At 31.1% G+C, this 19,351-nt stretch overlaps 1 protein-coding gene across 3 annotated transcripts; it reads right to left on the minus strand.

Annotated features, from left to right (window-relative positions):
• Window positions 1-593: 593 nt before the first annotated feature.
• Window positions 594-18,890, minus strand: LOC134258594 (uncharacterized). 3 transcript variants are annotated; one of them, XM_062741147.1, is made up of 6 exons: window positions 18,740-18,890; window positions 17,543-17,747; window positions 17,263-17,370; window positions 16,881-16,968; window positions 14,642-14,808; window positions 594-878 (listed from the first exon to the last, which is right to left on the minus strand). In XM_062741147.1, exons 1-5 carry the CDS (start codon window positions 18,872-18,874, stop codon window positions 14,649-14,651), a joined length of 696 nt encoding a protein of 231 aa, XP_062597131.1. In that variant the 5' UTR covers window positions 18,875-18,890; the 3' UTR covers window positions 594-878; window positions 14,642-14,648. The 3 variants fall into 3 exon arrangements, with proteins under 3 accessions (XP_062597131.1, XP_062597130.1, XP_062597129.1); XM_062741146.1 differs by lacking the exon at window positions 594-878 and adding an exon at window positions 11,711-11,751; XM_062741145.1 differs by lacking the exon at window positions 594-878 and adding an exon at window positions 12,069-12,680.
• Between the last annotated feature and the right edge of the window lie 461 nt (window positions 18,891-19,351).

Below are 19,351 nucleotides of genomic sequence, written 5' to 3' on the forward strand. Positions count from 1 at the left end.
AATTACCTTGCCTTCTTCGCTCAAAAATCAGGAATAACGAAATAAATGCATTTACAAGAATAAATAGGGTCATCCTATCCTCAATTAGATTAAATATTAATCTATCATAGGGAATTCTACGAAAAACTGCGATGACTTTTGACTGATAAGATCTAATATGAGCGAGTACCAAATTTTAATGATAAAAAATGGTCACATATATGATATCTATGCATTTCAATTTTATTTGTAGCTTTGTGTAAAAATAAAAATGATAAAAGCAAATATTTTCAAGCTTATCATTCATTTTAGTACATTGTTTTTGCTTAATCAAGTTTCAAAATTGCTAACAAAAAGAGTATAATCTTTTATCTACATTTATCCGATCCTCTTTTTGTTTCAATAACCTCACATATGCGTGAACAATTATCGAGAGGTAAAATGAAGATAAGAATGATGTCGTATAACAGATTTTATTAATAAAAATAATATAAAAATAGAATCATATAAAATGCAAAAGATTAATGACTTTGAAAGATAAAATGAAGATAGGATTGTAATTTAATATAAAAAATCCGACATCAGTTTACAAAAAACTTATCAAATTTCCCCTTTCGAGACACATTAATATTCTTAAAAATGTTTAAAGAGTGATAAAGCGTATGATATTATTTCTGAAGTTCTGAAAAAAAATGAAAAAAAGAAGTACGTGTTAGACCCATTACATTACCTCAATTCTTGGTTTCGTCACATAGAACAGGAATCTACGTGTAACACTTAATATGTGCATTGTCTTGTAATGTTAATTACTAATGCTTGCTTTCTTATCTTTAACAAGGCTAATCTTCTTCACTAATGACTGCTGTGTGGCAAGTCTGCTTGAAAATGTCCCAGCGGATCTAGAAAAGAAAAAGAAAATGTAAAATGTTTACAAACGGACGTGTACGGTCGGAGACACAAATAGTCAGTAAGACGGAGGGACTAAAAGAATATGGCCAGAAAAACTCACTTGAGCTTCCAGATCAGGTAAGCTAAATAGAACATCTAGTCGTTGAAGAAAACCTGCTTAACCAGCAAGGGCCTATATTCTAATCGCATATGCGTCTTTTATGCCATGGAAAGAATATGTGTCTTTTTTCAAGACAATTGATACACAATTTAAAACCGTCTCACTTATTCTCACTCAGCTTATTTTGATTTTCTTTTACTTCTTTTATTTGATCCCGCCCATCAAAATATCTATAAAAGTTTTCCATGTTTAAGCTGAAATAAGGAGGCGGGACGTAGTTTATGCTGGAAAAATTAACTGTGACGTCACAAAAGTATGGATTTTATGTGATTCATAATACCAGAAACTGAAATAATTTGCAACTTTAATCTGCATTATTATAATAAACAACAATAAAACATATCAATGCATTTTAAAAAGTTGTTACTTAAATCCCAAACACCTAATAATAAACAAATCACTGATCTCGATGAACTTGTCAATCATGACGTCATTTTGGTAAAAATTAAGTATTTAATGTTCTGTGAAAGGCAGAACAAGGAATTTTTTAACAATGAAAAATGTGTTTTATTATAAAACAGAATGTTATTGACAGGTTTTAAATAGGCTATTAATACCAACGTATATCCTTCGTTTAGTGCAATTATTCTTCAACTATCGAGAGAATGTATTCTAATAATTTTGAAGTGGTTTTATGTCCAGGTTAGGTACATCGAGGTGGCTCATTAATCGTTCTTTCGCAAGGACAACCACTGAATAAATCTTAACCATTTATTTAATTATAAATAAAGGATATATATTCCTTAGCTTAAAAAGTACTGCTGCTCTGTAGCAACCTCTAATGATAAAACGCCGCTTAATGATAGAAATAGCAATAAGCGTTGCAATTGCAACGCTTAATGCCATAGATTATTGCATTAATAGCTGACATCATCAACCGCTAATGCTAAATCGCCGCTTAATGATAGAATTATATCATTAAGCGTCATAAATGCATTGCAACATCGACGCTTAATGAAACAAGCAAATATCGACATATTCGACGCTTAATGATACACACTTGTGTATCATTAAGCGTTGCAGTTGCGACCCTTAATGATATAAAATTTAGAAATCGCTTGTAATATCTAAGAGAAAAACACACCCACCTTTCCTGAACAATGAGATATCACTTGTCAAAATGTTTATATATACCCTTGTGCTATATAAATGGTCATTACTGAAGTTTTACTGTGTTTTCTATTTAGTCAAGGGAACGTCGTTAAGCCCCGGATGTTTAAAGAGACAGATAGTGAGATAGTTAGAAGAAAGAGATACAAACAAAGGGATAAATAAAACGATATTCAAGTCCTTTTAAAAGAACAATTTATTTACTAAAAATACAGAACCAAACAAGCAATTAAATTCCTTTTAATTTGATACAATGATTTTAATACTCAACCTAAAATATTTCGAATATATTAAAATATTCCAAACTTTGTATTTTAGATTTGATACAGCTTAACACATGTCACTGTTAACGTTTCAGATATACGTATCGAGAAATAAATTTACAATTTTCACTTCAATTGTATTTTTAATCTGCTTCGCTTCTCCAAATTTCGATAAAGAGAGACATCAATATTGACAATTTATTTTTAAGTATATTAAACACAAAGAATACAAATGAATGCAATATATATTAAATAATATATTATTTTGAGAAAAGGTTCTTTCATCTTTTATTTGTTATCAGTTTTACTTAAATATATTACTGTGGCATGATTATTTTAGAATCAATTTTGAAAACTAGTACATGTATATAATTATCAAATTATGAAAAATATGTCGAATGAAGTAGATGAAGCTGATGTTTTTAAAATTCTAAATGACGCATACTTCATTTTGTAGTATATTTGCCTGTCTGTCTGTCCGTCTGTCTGTAAACAATTTTTTTAAAATGCTACTCCTCCTGCAGTTTTGGTCTGATTTTAATATAACTTGGCACACAGAAGACTACTATAGATACTTAATTTTTGCATCGGTTTTTGATTTGTGCCTTAGTTACTAAAGATATAAATAATATAATAAAATGCTACTTTTCCAATATTTCTTGTCTGATTTCAAAATAACTTAGCTCACATGTAGACTACACTTAAAGATAGAGGTTTTGGATTTCGATCAAAGATGTTGCTTTGGTTACTAAAATAGAAATTTCTGTGAAATTCATTCAAAATGCTACTCCTCCTACAGTTTTAGTCAGATTATGATATAATTTGGCATGCAAGTAATCTATACTGGCAAGCACTATTATCAATTTCGTGTTTTTGAGTTTGTTGTTTGATGTTACCATGATAACTAAAATTGAAAATTCTGTGAAATTTTATTGAAAGCTATTACTACAGTTGTAGTTTTATTGCAATCTTGCCACAAAAATAGATTTAATTAAGGACTGTCATTCTACTGATTGCTTTTATAAAGTTTTAAGCCCCAATTGCTACTTTTTTCTTCCTTTATTTTAGGTAAGTACAGACGAGTAGAGCTACAGTCTCGACAGAGATATATTTTTTCTTTCGATATATAAGACTAAGTTTACATCTGACTAATATTAAAAAAAATAGATTTAAATGGATAGTTTTTTTTTCGGTACAAGAGAGACCCTTTCTATCAATGCATGTACTAGTATTTATTTCTTGTATATATTTTTTTTTCATAAAAATGGTCCTGTTCCTAAAAAAAATGTTGGAACCTTTTTCTTCATCTTAACCTTGAAATGTAATGAAATATTAAGAATAGGAATCAAAACATAATTACATCAAAGTTTCAAAGTCTTTACTATTGTTAATTAAATTCCAAAGTTTTCACTGTAGTAAATCAAAGTTTCAAAGTTTTTACTATAGCAAATCAAAGTTCCAAAGTTTTCACGATAAATGGTAAATTTAAGTTCTAAATGTTTACTTTGGTACTATAGTTAACTAAAGTAAACTCTAGTTTACTGTAGTATTTTTTAAGGATGTGTATGGATTTGCTTTACACCAGCCGTGAAATTATCCTATAAATTTTAGTTTGTCATGCAATGTAACATCACCGACTTTCTCATCACAATAAAACAAAAAACCGATCAAACTACGTTGTAGTTTAATGGAAGTTTTCAATTTAAGGCGAAGTAATGAGACAAAGTATGTTTGTAAGCGTAGGGATGGGATGGGGAAGGGGTTATTTATATTAATAAATATTTTATGATGTTTTAGGTAGGATTCTTCTCACATTTCTTGTATTTAAAAATTCATAAAATGTTCACAGAATCAAGAGGACAATACGCATTTGTGATGCTATCAGTAGAATAGATTTGACTGTTTTATATTAGAGGCAAGGTCAGGTCGAGGTCATTACCTTTTTCTTTTTTTAATAATATGTTTTGTGTCTCTTGGAATAAGATACAAAATATTCATATTTGACATTCTCTTCCGATTTCTACATTGTTTTCAAAATGTTTTAAAATAAAGGTACACCAAAAAATGGTGGGATAAACTGTTCAGAGAATTATCCATATGGGTTATATAAGAAATATGAACCTTTGGTATCTTGTCCAAATGGTTTGTAAGGTATCCTTTTTTTGCGAGGAATTTTATTTAAGTACCTACTACTCAATGACAATCTCTTATGAAAAATTATATATATTTTTGAGAAACGTGTCGTCTGACCTAAACATTAAACCAGAAATCTCTGTCAAGACTGTAGCTCAACTGGTTCGTACTTATAACAAAGGATCAGAAAAGAAGCCATTACCATCAGACCAAATCTGTAGAGGGAGTAGCGTTTTAAAGGAATTTCACAGAAATTTCTATTTTTACTAATCATGGCAACCTTGTTCTTTAAAATAAAAAAACTGATGCACTATTTTATGTATCTAAGTGTAGTCTACTTGTTTGCCAAGTTATATCAAAATCAAACAAAAATTGAAGGACAAGAAATACTGTTCATCGAAATCAAAAACCGATGAAATATCTTATGTATCTTTGTGTGCCAAGTTATTTTGAAATCAGACCAAAACTGCAGTCGGAGTAACGTTTAAAAAAATGTTTACAGACAGACGGACAGCTAGACGGACGGGCGTAACTATCGCAAAAGCTCTTCTATAGTCTCTGACCAGTAGACCTAAAAATTACTGTTTCCAATAATGCGATCCCTACTTGTACTTCTAAAGATTATTTTTTGTATCTTTGCACAAAAAGATACTACCATATATGGCCTATAAGATCATATTATCAAATTGACAATTTAAGTAAAATGGAAATATGCTAATCAGAATATCCTCTATTTTTCCTAAATTTTTAGGATTTATTAGTTATTTTTATGTACTTCCTATACATGTATTTAAATTTTTCCAATTTTCACATATAGTAAAGTTGGCACATAAAGGCACAAAATGATACAACAATAAACAGTTTTGATCGTCTACAAAAATAACACCTTTTACGGATTTTTTGGCTCAAATCTGTACTTGGATTTGAAGCATTTAAAAGGAAACATAGTTCTAGTATGTGGGGAAAATCTTATTTATTTGATATATTTTGAAACTTTAGTCCCTTATTATTAATTTAACTTACATTTGAAAATTTCGTCTAGTCTTTGATTGCGTAAAAATTATAGCTAAACTCAATGTTCTAAAATAATTTTGAGAGGCAGAAAAGAAAATATTTCATACGCCACTATTCAGCCAAAAATATAGTCCCTGCTAGTTTTCAAACGCAGTTTACCATTTCTATTTCAAGTTGTATAATTATAATGAAGAAAGAAAAATATGGTCTTTTAAGCCTCTTACATTTAAATATATGACATATCAACAAATATACTTTGAATATTCTATCTAGTAAAAAACCAGAGAAGAACCCCTCTTAAGTTAAATCTATCTTTAATGTTTTGGGGAAGATAACTGATTTTTTATTCTCCATTTTTGAAGTCCTTCCTCTATACTTGGAAAAGTTTGCCACAGACTTGCTTGATATGCAACTTACGTTTCTTTTTATCATCTAAATTACATGTGGTACCCAATGGTCTTAAAGTAACTATTTCTAATCAAAGTATCTTTTTATAACGATAAAAAATGAAAATTAAATAAATGTCATTGCAATAAAAAATCTAGCTCGTGCTTATTTTTGCCAACTAGACAGCACATAGAAAAACTTCTGTGTTTCTTTCTTTCCTTGTATTTGTGCTACTTTTTATGTATAGAATCAGATGACCTTGTGACCATGTGGAATCGATTTAAAATTTAATTATTGAGCGCCAAGAATAAGACTAATAATGTCTTATATTGTTCAAAAGTTGTTAATTCTATTCCTAACCAGAACGATTTCAGTCTGTCTTCACTGCAATTGTCAGTATAGAATGATCTATTTCGGTATACATGTACCATTTATACTCGCCTGTTAGTGGTTTTTGCTTAATATAAGTCTGAAATTTAGACAGTTTTTTCACTCATGGCTGATGTTAGATAGCAGACATGTCCCTAACAAAAAAAATACTACAGAAAACTTCATAGTTTACTGTAGTTTAATATAATTAAGTAGAGAAGCAAAGTAAAAACTTTTTTTGATTTGCTAAAGTGAAAACTTTGGAACGTCGCTAACCACTGTCAAAATGTACGATCCTCTCCCAATCTGGCTGTAGTTGAATGTCGAAAATATTTTGTAGCTCATTAAAATAATCAACGCAAGTAAAACATAGTCGGACTTTTCATGCGACCTTTCAATACCCATTCGCAGTGAACGAAACAATTCTGATGAATACTAGTATTAATAGAGAGGGTCTCTCTTGTACCGAAAAAAGAACTATATTCATTTAAATCTATTTCATTTTAATATTAGTCAGATGTAAACATAGTCTTATATATCATGTATATCGAAAGAAAAAAAATATTACATATGAAATATGTCATTTAGAAATAAAAAAAAATACAGCCTCTTCTACCTCAGTCAAAATGTATATTGTAATTTGATAAATACTAGAATTCAAAATTGATTCTAAAATAATCATGCAACAGTGATGTATTCAAGTAACACGGCTCACTTTTAAAGCATAAATGAACCTTTTTTCTCAACACAATATATATTATTCTATGTATTTCATGTACTTGTATTCTTTGTTATATATCCTTAAACATGATTTGTCAATATTGATTACTATCTTTTTGGAATTTGAAGAAACGAAGCAATAGTAAAAATCTTGATACGTATATCTGAAACGTTAACAGTGATATGTGTTAAGTTGTATCAAATCTAAAACATATATATATTTCAGGTTGACTGTTCATATCATTGTATAAATTTAAAAGGAATTTAATTGCTTGTTTACCTCTGTATTTTCAGTTTAATAAAATGGTTCTTTTAAAGGATTTGAATATCATTTTATTTATCTCTTTGTTTGTATCTCTTTCTTCGAGCTATCTCTAAAACACCCGTGGGTTAAAGATGTTCTCTTGACTAAATAGAAAACACATGCAGAAAAACTTCAATAATTACCATTAACATTTGTATATAGAACAAGGGCGTCTATAAATATTTTGACAAGTGATATCTCATTGTTCAGGATGTGTGTTTCTCTTAGATATTACAAGCAATTTCTAAATTTTATATCATTAAGGGTCGCAACTGCAACGCTTAATGATACACAAGTGTGTATCATTAAGCGTCGAATATGTCGATATTTGCTTGTTTCATTAAGCGTCGATGTTGCACTGCATTTGTGACGCTTAATGATATAATTCTATCATTAAGCGGCAATTTAGCATTAGCGGTTGATGATGTCAGCTATTAATGCAATAATTTATGGCATTAAGCGTTGCAATTGCAACGCTTAATGCTATTTCTATCATTAAGCGGCGTTTTATCATTAGAGGTTGCTACACTGCTCTTTTTAAATTGAGAGCGTAAATTTATAAGTACACAAAATATTTGGTAAAAGTCAAACATATTTCGACTTGGGCCTATTTCCTTGAAATTTTTACTATTGAAACGCGAATTCTATTGAAAGCAGCAGCACTTTCCAGGAAGTACAAAGTATAACTTGAATTTTTAATTTAAATAGGGTTTGCCTTTGCGATATTGAAAATTGTTAATGAGCTACATTAAGTACTCGTACTATACATTCATCACCAGACTGTCCATCCATGGGACCAAACTGCATACAGTTCAGAGCTTATCTTTATTATACATGTACTTATGTTAAAATGTTTTCTTTCTAAAGTTTAGAAGGTAAAAAAACTACCTTTTATAGTTAAGTCATAGCAAAGCTATACCCCGAGGTACAGTTTTTGCTTTCAACCCTCGGAAAATTTTCTGCAATTTTTGCCGCCAATTTTGACAGCCTATTTGACAATCTATTGACTGATGATGTCATAATGAAGCCAGTAGCATTATGAAGTCATCAGGGTTTCAGATTATTCTTGCAGCATTATTTTATACATCAGTATAATAAAACGCTTAACTACAGGTTTTTGAGTATGATAACCCTTTTATCAAACCCTTGACATGAACTATTTTCCTTGGGCAAGCCCTCGGGGAAATAGTTCCCTGTTGCGGGTTTGATAAAAGAGCTATCCCACTCACAACCAGTGGATAAGTATAAATTATGCTATTTCAATAAGTATTTAAGTTCTTTGATAATAAAACAGCTGAATAATAAAAAAATCAGTTTTAAAAAACAATGTCCGTTTTTGCACTTCTATTTTCCGTTGATTTCTCATCGTAAGCCTTTAGAGTGCAATAATACATATACAATTTCCTACTTCTAACGCAAAATCACATATATACCGTTTTCTCGTGATCAAGCAATTTCATGCACTTTATAAAGTTTATTCAATCATCAATTTATCGTTTAAATTCTTCTATTTTATACTTGCATAAATCTAATTAAAGAGGTAGAGCCACGTTGGGCCTTATTTGGCCCTGAGAATTTTTGAAAATTCAAAACCGCTCAGTTTAGGTTGCAAGTGCAGTATTTATCACTTGGACTGTTGGTGACCACGTATCTATTAATTGTGACGTAATTTCACATCTAGTCAATGCAATATGACGTCGTAAAATGCGTCATTTTTCTCATATCCTGTAAATTCCTTTGGAAATGGCCTGAAGTTGAAGTATTTTTTCAATATTTTATATAGAGCACAACCTCTGATCCAAAATACACCAATGCATAATGAAAGGCCTATTTCTGGAGATCAAAAAACATGTTTTATTTTTTGGTTCCCGGGCTGTGCTCATATTTTAATTCTTTGCTGAAGGTAGTCAAATACGCATATTTCTGCAAATATCAAGAACATTTCAATTTCTCAAAGCCTGTTTTCAAATATTTGGATTCTCAAAACGACATTTCATTATAGAACATGAAAGCACCAAGTGTCTACTTCTTTGATATATGAAAATGGAAAGAGGGTGATAGATAATAAATTCATATAAGTAAAGGGCCATTTAATGCATTTTCTTATTAAAATGTAGGAAATTAGGCTGGACTGAGGACATCGGCCTGGATAGCTCAGTGGTTAGAGCACCTGACCGGAGACACGGGGGTCCCGGGTTCGATTCCCGGTCCAGTCATATGTTTTCATTATATATGTATTTATGAATTTTCAATGTATGTTTACTCATTCCTCCTTTCCATACTACAAAAACAATACGTTATGATATTATTTACGCTAAACTTAAGAGATATTAAGTGCTTGCGGGAAAATAATAACGACATTTCTATGAAGTGAACTTACGTGCATGTTGCATAATTCTATCAAAAATATTAGATCATCACAAACGGTTGATTAATACTAATGAGTATATTTTAAAGCATTTATTCATTTTCAGGTTATGTAACACCCACCCCCGACCAAAGGGCCCCTAAATCAACCATTTTGAAAGAGGCACCTTTCTTCATCATAAATATTTACTTAGATCATAAAATCTAGTGGCAAAAGAAAATATTTCTAAAGAATTCAAGCATTTTCAATATGTTATCAATAAAGACCCGCCCTAACACCAGAACTTTTAAAACAGGGGCCCTGAAATTTACAAGTGTACGTAGTTTGTGCTATAATACCCAGGAGCAGAGGAGAAGATTTTAAAGAATTAATGCATTTTCCCTATATAATCAAAAGAGCCCCGCCCTAACACGTGAAGCCATTAATTCATATTTTTGAAAGAAGGAACCTTGTTTAACATATGTATGATTTTGGATAGTTTATTTAATACCCAGGAGCAGAGAAGGTATTTAAAGAATGAACAATTTTCATTTCAAATGTTTATTATCAATAGAGCCCTACGCTAACTATAAACCTTCGCTTAGGGGCCAATATTCACAATTCTGGAAAAGGTATTCTTACTTGTCAAAACTATGTGCATAGTAAGTTTGATTAATACCCATGAGCAGATAAGAAAATTTCAAAGAATTCACGCATTTTCAGTATATAATCAATAGAGCCCCGCTATAACTCCAAAATCCCTTACCGAGGGGGCATTAAATTCACAAATATTTGCATATTTTCTTGCTCATCAAACCCATGTACTTGGTAGTTTGTTTAGTATCCAAGAGAATGTATATAGGATCTATATAGCCCCGCCCTATCATTGGAGCCCCTGACCCTGGGGCCACGGAATTAACGGTTTTGGAAGAGGTAACCTTTTTCCATATATTAAATAATGAATTTCATAATTTTGGCAGAGGACTTAATGCTGATTACAATCTTGGCAACAGCTTGAGTGCTTGATACCCAGGAGTAAAGAAGATTTTTAAAGATTTCATTTATTTTAGTGGTTTGGGCCCAGCTCATTAGGCTCCAGGGAGGCAGGGAAGATGAAATTTACAATGTTTGTTTCTATTTATTCATAGATGCTTTAGACCAAATTTGGTTGACATTGGTTGAGCGATTTTAAAGAAGAAGGTGAAAATGTTCAAATGTCAAATGTTAACGCACGATCACAGCGCGCTACGACGGACAAATACAGTAAACAATAGGTCATCTGAGTTTATTCAGGTAACCTAAAAAAAAACTTTTAACAAAGCCGTTTAACAAAGCGTAATGTCAAGAAACAGTTAAATACGCAAGAAAAATAACGTAATGTTTCTGCGGTCTACGGCATCAATATCATAGAGAGAGAGAGAGAGAGAGAGAGAGAGAGAGGGTGAAATGGATTCAGAAAATCACATTGTTCTGATATCGATCTGATTTGTCGGATCACGATGCCAGAAGATTTTGTTAATTCAATAGTTAAACTGAGTGATACACAGTCGGGTATATCATAAATGTTTTTTCATATAATTTCTTTTGGATAGTGCAATGTCCGTAAATTAATTTTTAAAAACAGAAAAAAATCGTTTGCCCTGTATGGAGACAAATCTTAGCAGAAACAAAGCGCAGGGCATATAAAAATTATCTCCTATTTTTAAAACCCTTCCTGTGCATAATATTCCTTCAAAACACCAAAGATTATATCCTAATAAGAGGTTTCATAGACAAAGCAATAAAGTTCTTCTGTAAACATAATTAGTACTTTGCCTGAACAGGATTGACGTCAGATCAATGGCATGCATCATGGTTGGGACATATGCAAATTGAGAAATTCAATCTTTGAATCGCTGAAATACCCAAAATATAATCTTCTACCAAAATAAAAATTGAATGGATGATTTGAACATCATATAAACTTTGTAAATCTTTTATTGTCAACAACTGAATAGTATTGTTCTATTAAAATTTTCTGAAGATAGAAGCTGTTCATGTGTCTTTAGGCAGTAATCTGAGGATGAAAAAAATACAAATATGTAGAATAAAAACAAATTTTTACTGACAAAGCGTTAAATATACTTCATGTAAGAATTGTCACAGGGATCATTAATTGGCATGAAAAAAAAAAGATTTCGAACAACTTCCGTTAAATAAAAAAAAAACATGCATTTTTGTTAATTTAATACAGGAACATAAACATGCACAGAGGGCTAAAAAAATACATATAAACATATTTTTATAAAATATCTAAAATTCCTATTGAATTAATATTATTGAATTTCTGGAAAATTGTTTAATTGATTGTATATTGTTTAATCCCCTCTCTAGAATTTTCACTCATATAAAGACGCCACTTGTCGGCGGAGAGCAACAAATTCTCCTATACTCGGCACCTAGGGCCAATGAGCAGGAAGGGATCGTTTTCGTGCCAGCACCTATTGCGATACGGGACCTCGGTTTATACGATTTCAATTTCATTCAATTTCAGACTTTTTAATAAAGCAGGAGTGGCAGTATTTTCTATTTTCATTGAAATATTCTGTCCTTGGAGAAGAAATTTGTATACCATGCATTTTTACATGATCATTTCCTACAACACATCAAAACCTTTGATAAATAGCAAAAAAAAAAAACTTGTTGCGTGCTTGAAAAATCAAGCAACGGTTTTTATTAAATAATGCATCATACCATATTATCGTGAACGAAGGAATAAATCATGTTGCAAAGTATGTATAATATCAGTTCAGTTGTAATATTTACAAGGTCATACTGTATGTTGGTAAATACAATTTTGCTAGCCGTCCGATTTTCATCGCTAACGATGTTTCCACTTTTATAGGTCTACTACATACAAAACTCGCATTCATAGTAAAGTCTTAATATTTTTCTAAAATATCACAGTCTTCATTGATGACGAAAACTATGTTACACATATACATTCTGAAAGAGACAAAAGTAATTGACCTTTAACATGGACAATAGGGAATAATCATCCGTGAATACTTTATTCCAATATTTGTCTTGCACTTCCATATAAACTAGAAACTGCAAAGAGGATTTTGTTTAGTAGGTGAGAAAACTACGATGGAAAGAGCTCGGTTCACTTTATGTATAAAATGACCCTGTAGATACACCAATGGACTGATTAACAATTGATGTTCCATTTGATGCACTAGAATGAAATATTTGAGTATTTTCATTGAAGAAAAAGAATATGAGCGCACTCCCTGATCAAACAAGCTAATTCAGAGAATTCGTGTCCCCCGCTTAGGGAAAAGAATCGGATCTCCCTGTCTGAATTAGTAGAATTATTAAATGTATACATGTATACTGTTGCAAATAAAATACATGTATGTCAATATGCGTATAAAGATTTGATTGCTTATTCTCTATTATGTATATAGAAGATTCTTTTTATATGGAATATTTATCACACTGTAATAATGATTTTATAACCTCATAAATTTTTCTGTTCATATGCTGAATACTATCATTTAAAAAAAAAAGAAAAAAAAGGATCGTCCGAGATTCGATCCCGGGACCTCTCACTTATGAAGCGGGAGACATACCACTAGACCACGGAAGCACTTATAATGTCGTCGCGCATATGCAGAAGTGAAGTCACATACATGCTAGATATTGTCAAAATTTTACACAATCCATGGTGTTTGATTTATTTAGCCTTTACTAAACAGTTCTAATTGATGTTATAAAAACATTAAGTCCGCCGAGAGCCTGTTTCATACGCAATAACTCTCCGCATGCCCCTGTGCTAAAAGTAGCGACATGTAATACTATAAATACTAATAAAACAAACGGGGCGGGGCACTTTGAGAGGGGTGAGAGAGGTCCTATGGAGTTTTGGTATAAAATTACATTGCATAAGCTCAAAATCTTCTTGAAATATCGCCCGGAAATGATAATGTTACACACAGACAGAATGTATAAATTTACGACCTTGAACTTTAACCTTTTGACCTCAAAATCAATAGGGGTCTTCCCTAGGCCACAGGGAGTTGTTATGTAAAATTTCACTGCAATAACTCAAGTGGTTCTAGAGATATCGTGTGGAAACGAAAGTGTTATAACAGACAGAATTTGCTTATTTATGACCTTGACCTTTGACCTTTTGACCTCAAAATCAATAGGGGTCTTCTTTAGTCCATAGGGAGTTGCTATGCTAAATTTCATTGCAAAAGCTCAATTGGTTCTCGAGATATCGTGTGGAAACGAAAGCGTTACAGACAGACAGAAAGACGGACGGACGGACGGACGGACGGACGGACAAACCCAAATTAATATCCCCCACTTTTCAAGCGGGGGACAAAAAAAAAAAGAAAACAAACAAAAACACGTCCTTCATTTCTCAGATATAGTTCTATCATTTACTAGTTGCATATTTTGGATCAGGGGTTGCGCTCTATATTCAAATATAGAAAAATAGCTTGAAAAATTTCCCCTTTTTTGAAAATTCTTTCAGAATATTAGGAAATAGATGCATTTTGTAACGTCATAATGCATTGACTAGCCAGAAAATTACGTCATTTTTTAAAGATATGCGATTACTAAAGATCTTAGTGATATTGAAATTCAATGTATTGATAATTAAAACTAAACAGTCAGCTTTTTTTCAGAAATCCACAGGGCAAAAAAGTTAAAAGTGGACCTTGTTCTTTGAAAGAGAGACACAGATATACATACATGTATGATCCGACAAAAAATACACATGAGAATAGTGCACACATATTCATAATTTAACATAATTATTTAAAATTGTAATGCAGTTTGAGTGACAACTTTAATACATGTAAATTAAACATATCTTCTCAAAATCTGAATCTTCTGATTTTTGTTTGTTTGGTATTAGGATAAAAAAGCAGAAGAAAGTTTGAAAAGCTTACCTTTAAGTCATCTTTTCCCTTTAATCCCTCGAAACTTGGAAATCATCAAAATTACAATCATTACAAGCAGAACTGTTAACACTAAACACATGAAGGTGAGAAGTACAGTCGTACTGGTTATTGCAGGAAAATTTCCAGTTGTTTTTTCATCGGTTTCAACTGTTATGCTGTAATTTTGAAGAAGAGTTGATCAATTGAGATTTTTTTTTTGGAAGGAGGGGTGTGTGGTGTTGGAAGTTTATTCAAAGTTCTTAAAGATGGATATCTGGGAAACATATATAGAAAAGTTTCGAACGTTTAAAGATAGATTTATATTCTTGAAAAATATTGATCTAATTAAAATTACGAGATGTTACACTGTAGATCCACTCACATACACGTTAGTGTAGCAAGTATATATGCGATCGGATGAAATATTGAATTTTAATTAGATCGGAAAAATATCAATCAACTTTAATCTTGATTAAATCATTAATGATATTGATGTTATTTAAAAAAGTATTATCTCAGTTATGATATTGATGTTTTGAAAAGTAACATTATTTTTGTTTAAAAGAAATGTGAGGAGCCGCTAACTGTATTATTTTCATAGCCGATTGATGTTTCTTTACTTCAATTTAGAGAATTATTTCCTTTACAGAAAAAAAGATCACCATGACAGGCATGGGGTTAAAATTTAGACCTCTACTGTGCACTCAGACCATTTAGCATAAAGGGTATTAGATAATTCATTTTTCAGAATTGGGGTCAGGATTGTTAAGGATTGGTGTTTATAACCATCAACATGCCCAAATTTCTTTTAAGTTTTGAGATACGTCTATAATGAATCAGCCTCCCCAAGAACCACTGTGGATCAGAAAAGTTAGAATTTATATAAAAGCTTTGACATAAATTGTGGATTTAGTTATTTTTTTTTTAGACAATTAACCTCAGGAAAACGATCGGACTATTAAGTTTTATACAGACTATCTCAATATCTTCGTCTCGGGAACCATTTGAGATGATACAAGTGCGAGGGGTGATAAAAAATTCCCGAACATTCTCTATATTAACAAAACCACAATTCAGATAAGATTGAAATTTGGCACACATAGTAATACACATGTTCTTAAAATAGCATATGTAATGGAACGTTTTGACCCGTGTTTGTGACATTGCAATGTGAAAATTGCTTCATAAGGTAGATCACTTGTGACCAAAAAAAGGTTGCTTCCTTTAAACTTATATTGTTTAAATCATGACTTCATGGGGGTTAGGCCACAATAAAAGATGTTTTAAATTCATCAAGAAATATATATAATTTTTTTTTCATTATCAGCAGTACTAGCGTATAGTTTCCCTCCGGGAATGTATGTCTACAATAGGTAATCCAAGTTTTTCATGAAATACTGCACAGTTTATAGGAAAATTTGTCCAAAATCCTAATCTCAATTACTGCTTTGTCAGAAGAGAATGACTTATTAGACAGCTTCATTACAAAGTGGATACTCTAATTCGTTGGTGCTTGCATGAAAAAGACCCCTCGTTTCTCCAAGGCCCTAAGAGTGTCGTAAATGTCCAAGTTTTTCATACCTTTATCTTTTCCAGAACAATTTTGGTCACCAATTCAAACCTCCTTTTTATCATCCGCAGTTGGTTACAAAAATGCACATGAAATTGTTAGCGAAATCCCTTTTCTTAGACCTCATATATATTTCCTTATTTATCCCCTCGCGAAATGTGAAATTGGCTTTACAATTATTTGCTTTATCAATTGAAATAAAAAGCAAACCCCTAAACAGCTACACACTTCCGTTTTGGCGATCCGGATATATTACAAGCGATCTCATTGGCTACTGGTACATTTTGAACTAGACATGACAAATATTTATGTAATAACAATTACTATAAAATCATTAAACATGCTTACCAATACGTTGTCATCTTACACAAATTTTACAAAAAACCTCGATATATATAGATTTCAAAATAAGTTACGTTTGTAAGATTTCCAAATTTTATTTGGATTACTTTTTTGCCTCAATATATTTGCATGGAAAACATCCAAGAGTCTCAATAGCCAATGAGATCGCGTTGATCATATCGCAGTCGCCAAGGCGGAAGTAAAGAGCTGTCTAGAGGTGTACTTTTTATTTCGATTGACGAAGCGTGTAATTATAAAATCTGTTTTCAAATACTTTGCAATAACATATTATTGAAATTTTGAAAAGAAATTATTAAAAAAAATCAAATGACTCACTGTAACACCTTGTCTCCACGATCTCCCCAGAATAATAAAGGTTTGCCTGCATTATTTGGTTGTTTTACAACTTGATTGCATTCCCCATCTTCATTGGGATTAACATAGTGATTTATGAAACAAAACGTCATATGTTAAACTGACATTGATACAAAATATGTGATAAACAGTATAACTCTATCAAGATAGTGAAAATAAGCTGTTTATAAACAATTATTAAGGCACACTACATTTTGAATCAAGTGTTAATTATACAAATCGTATATCTTTTTACGTTTTATTGTTTAAATTCTTTGATGATACTAAAATGTAAGTATTTAAAAGATTTGAAAAAATGACATGCACTTGAACAAGAAGATAATTAAAACATAAATGTATTTACATTTATAGGCATCTGTGGAGTTGTAAATCCTTTCTTTACAAGAGATACAGTTGAATACTACATTTGTCTGTATACTCCCTATTTCTTGATTAAACTCCGCACAGCCACCTGAAGAAGTTTTGACTCAATTCACTATAAATGCATGTGTGGGTATTTTACAAAGTTTAAATTGGTCAACTGAGGCTCTTGTTAATGCATCTGAACACTCATATCTAATATAACTTGAAAGATATTGATATTGAATGCTGTCGAGAAAATGAAAAAAAAAACTAATACAAACCAACAATTTCTATTGCCTTTGCGCACACTTCAACTGTTGCATTTCTGAAGACATTAACCAAACAATGGAATAATAAGTTTTCTGAGCAGTTTTGAGGAATATTATGGCATTGCTTCTTCACAGCTCTTTCATTCCATTCTTCTTCGGAAACAGGACAATAGGAAACAACAGATATAGTTGGAAAAGAAACATCGCACTTGTTAATCTATGTAACAAAATCCATACATCAATAAGCAAAACATAAATTTGTGTGCGTGCAATATGCATACTGTGGGCTGTTTCTGAAAAACTTGAGTTTTTTTTTTTTTTTTTTTTTTTTTTGAAAAACCGAGTTGATGGAATGTGTTTTTACTAACATGCCAGTAAGTGTCCTCTTTCAAGAAAAACACAATATCGTTTATTTTGATTAATGTTTTGCATTAAGAATATCTGTTATTTTGACGAATCTGTTACTTTCAAGTGATTACATGTAATTGTAAATTTAGTTGTTTTTGTATGCGTGGTGTATAGTTTCGTTCACACAAATTCGTTTAAATCCTTACAAAAAATATAGTTAACAATTGTTTACAATCGTTTACTATAGTTATAACTTTGACACTTTGAAAACCTTGGTTTACTATGGTGATCACTTTGACACTAAGAAAAACTTTGGCAAAAACTTTGATACTTTGATTAACTTTGTTGTAAACTTTGAAAAACTTTATCGAAATCTTTGACAATTTGAAAAACTTTGGCGAAAAAAAACCACTTTCAATAACATCGGCATAAACTCTGACACTTTGAAAAACTTTATCAACAACTTTGACACAAAATTCTTTTCGAAAACTTTGACGCTTGAAAAACTTTATCGAAAACTTTGCAATTTAAAAAAAAATATCAAGAACTTTGGCACTTTGAAAAATTTTATTGAAAACTTTGACAATCTGAAAAACTTTATCGAAAATTTGACACTTTGAAAAACATTATTGAAAACTCTGACACTTTAATTTATTATATTTAACTGTTGTAAACTATATTTACCTATAGTAAACAACATTTACCTGTAGTAATCTATATGTAACTATAGGTTTTTTGTTAGGGAAGATAAACATTTATGAAATCAAAATTGTTAAATCTAGTATGTTTTTTCTGCTGAACAACATTTAAATAATGTTTTTAGAACGGCATTATTCAAATTTGTTAATTACAAATACTTACTGAATCAAGGTTAACAGATTGCAACATATTACACAAGAATGTTATGAAAATAACAATTATTTTCCTCTTGTGGTTGCTTGAAGCCATTCCATGAATTTGAAGAAATTTGAAGAAAAAACTCTTCCAGGAATTCATTTATGTCTCCCCCATTGAATTTCAGATCTTTTTAGAATCAGATTGAAAAATACTGCTTTTATATAAAATTTGTTTTTCTTGGTATTAAGATAATGTACCAAGAATTTTGATTACAAAGTAGTCTGTACATAGATAGTTGAAACAGATAATCAGTATAAACACTTTATCACTGTATTAACAAAATATATAGATAGTTGAAACAGATAATCAGTATAAACACTTTATCACTGTATTATCTTTAAATGTACATAAATTAGATAGATTATCACTGAAGATACACTGTATATTTTTAAAACTAAAAATATGAAACACGCCACTTCACAGAATTCGCCCCCTCCCTCTTCCATCAACGCTAAATGGAATACAAAATGTTGATTTAAATTATGCACAGATTTTACATGATGGTTTGACAAATTTTTGTGACATTTAAGGTTAACAGGAGTCATATCGGCCGTGAAAGCAAGTTAGACCCCCCTA

Source organism: Saccostrea cucullata, unplaced genomic scaffold (assembly GCF_032062105.1).
Source record: "Saccostrea cucullata isolate Sc308-1 unplaced genomic scaffold, CSIRO_AGI_Scuc_v1 ctg470, whole genome shotgun sequence".
NCBI classification, from domain to species: Eukaryota; Metazoa; Mollusca; class Bivalvia; order Ostreida; family Ostreidae; genus Saccostrea; species Saccostrea cuccullata.

Excerpts from the sequence above, each read along its gene's own strand:
- LOC134258594 (XM_062741147.1), bottom strand. The coding sequence starts at position 18,874 with ATGAATTCCTGGAAGAGTTTTTTCTTCAAATTTCTTCAAATTCATGGA. Across the intron at positions 16,969-17,262 it reads CTCCACAGATGCCTATAAAT|ATGGGGAATGCAATCAAGTT; the intron begins GTAAATACATTT and ends ATCCCAATGAAG. Across the intron at positions 14,809-16,880 it reads CGTGGAGACAAGGTGTTACA|CATAACAGTTGAAACCGATG; the intron begins GTGAGTCATTTG and ends TCAAAATTACAG.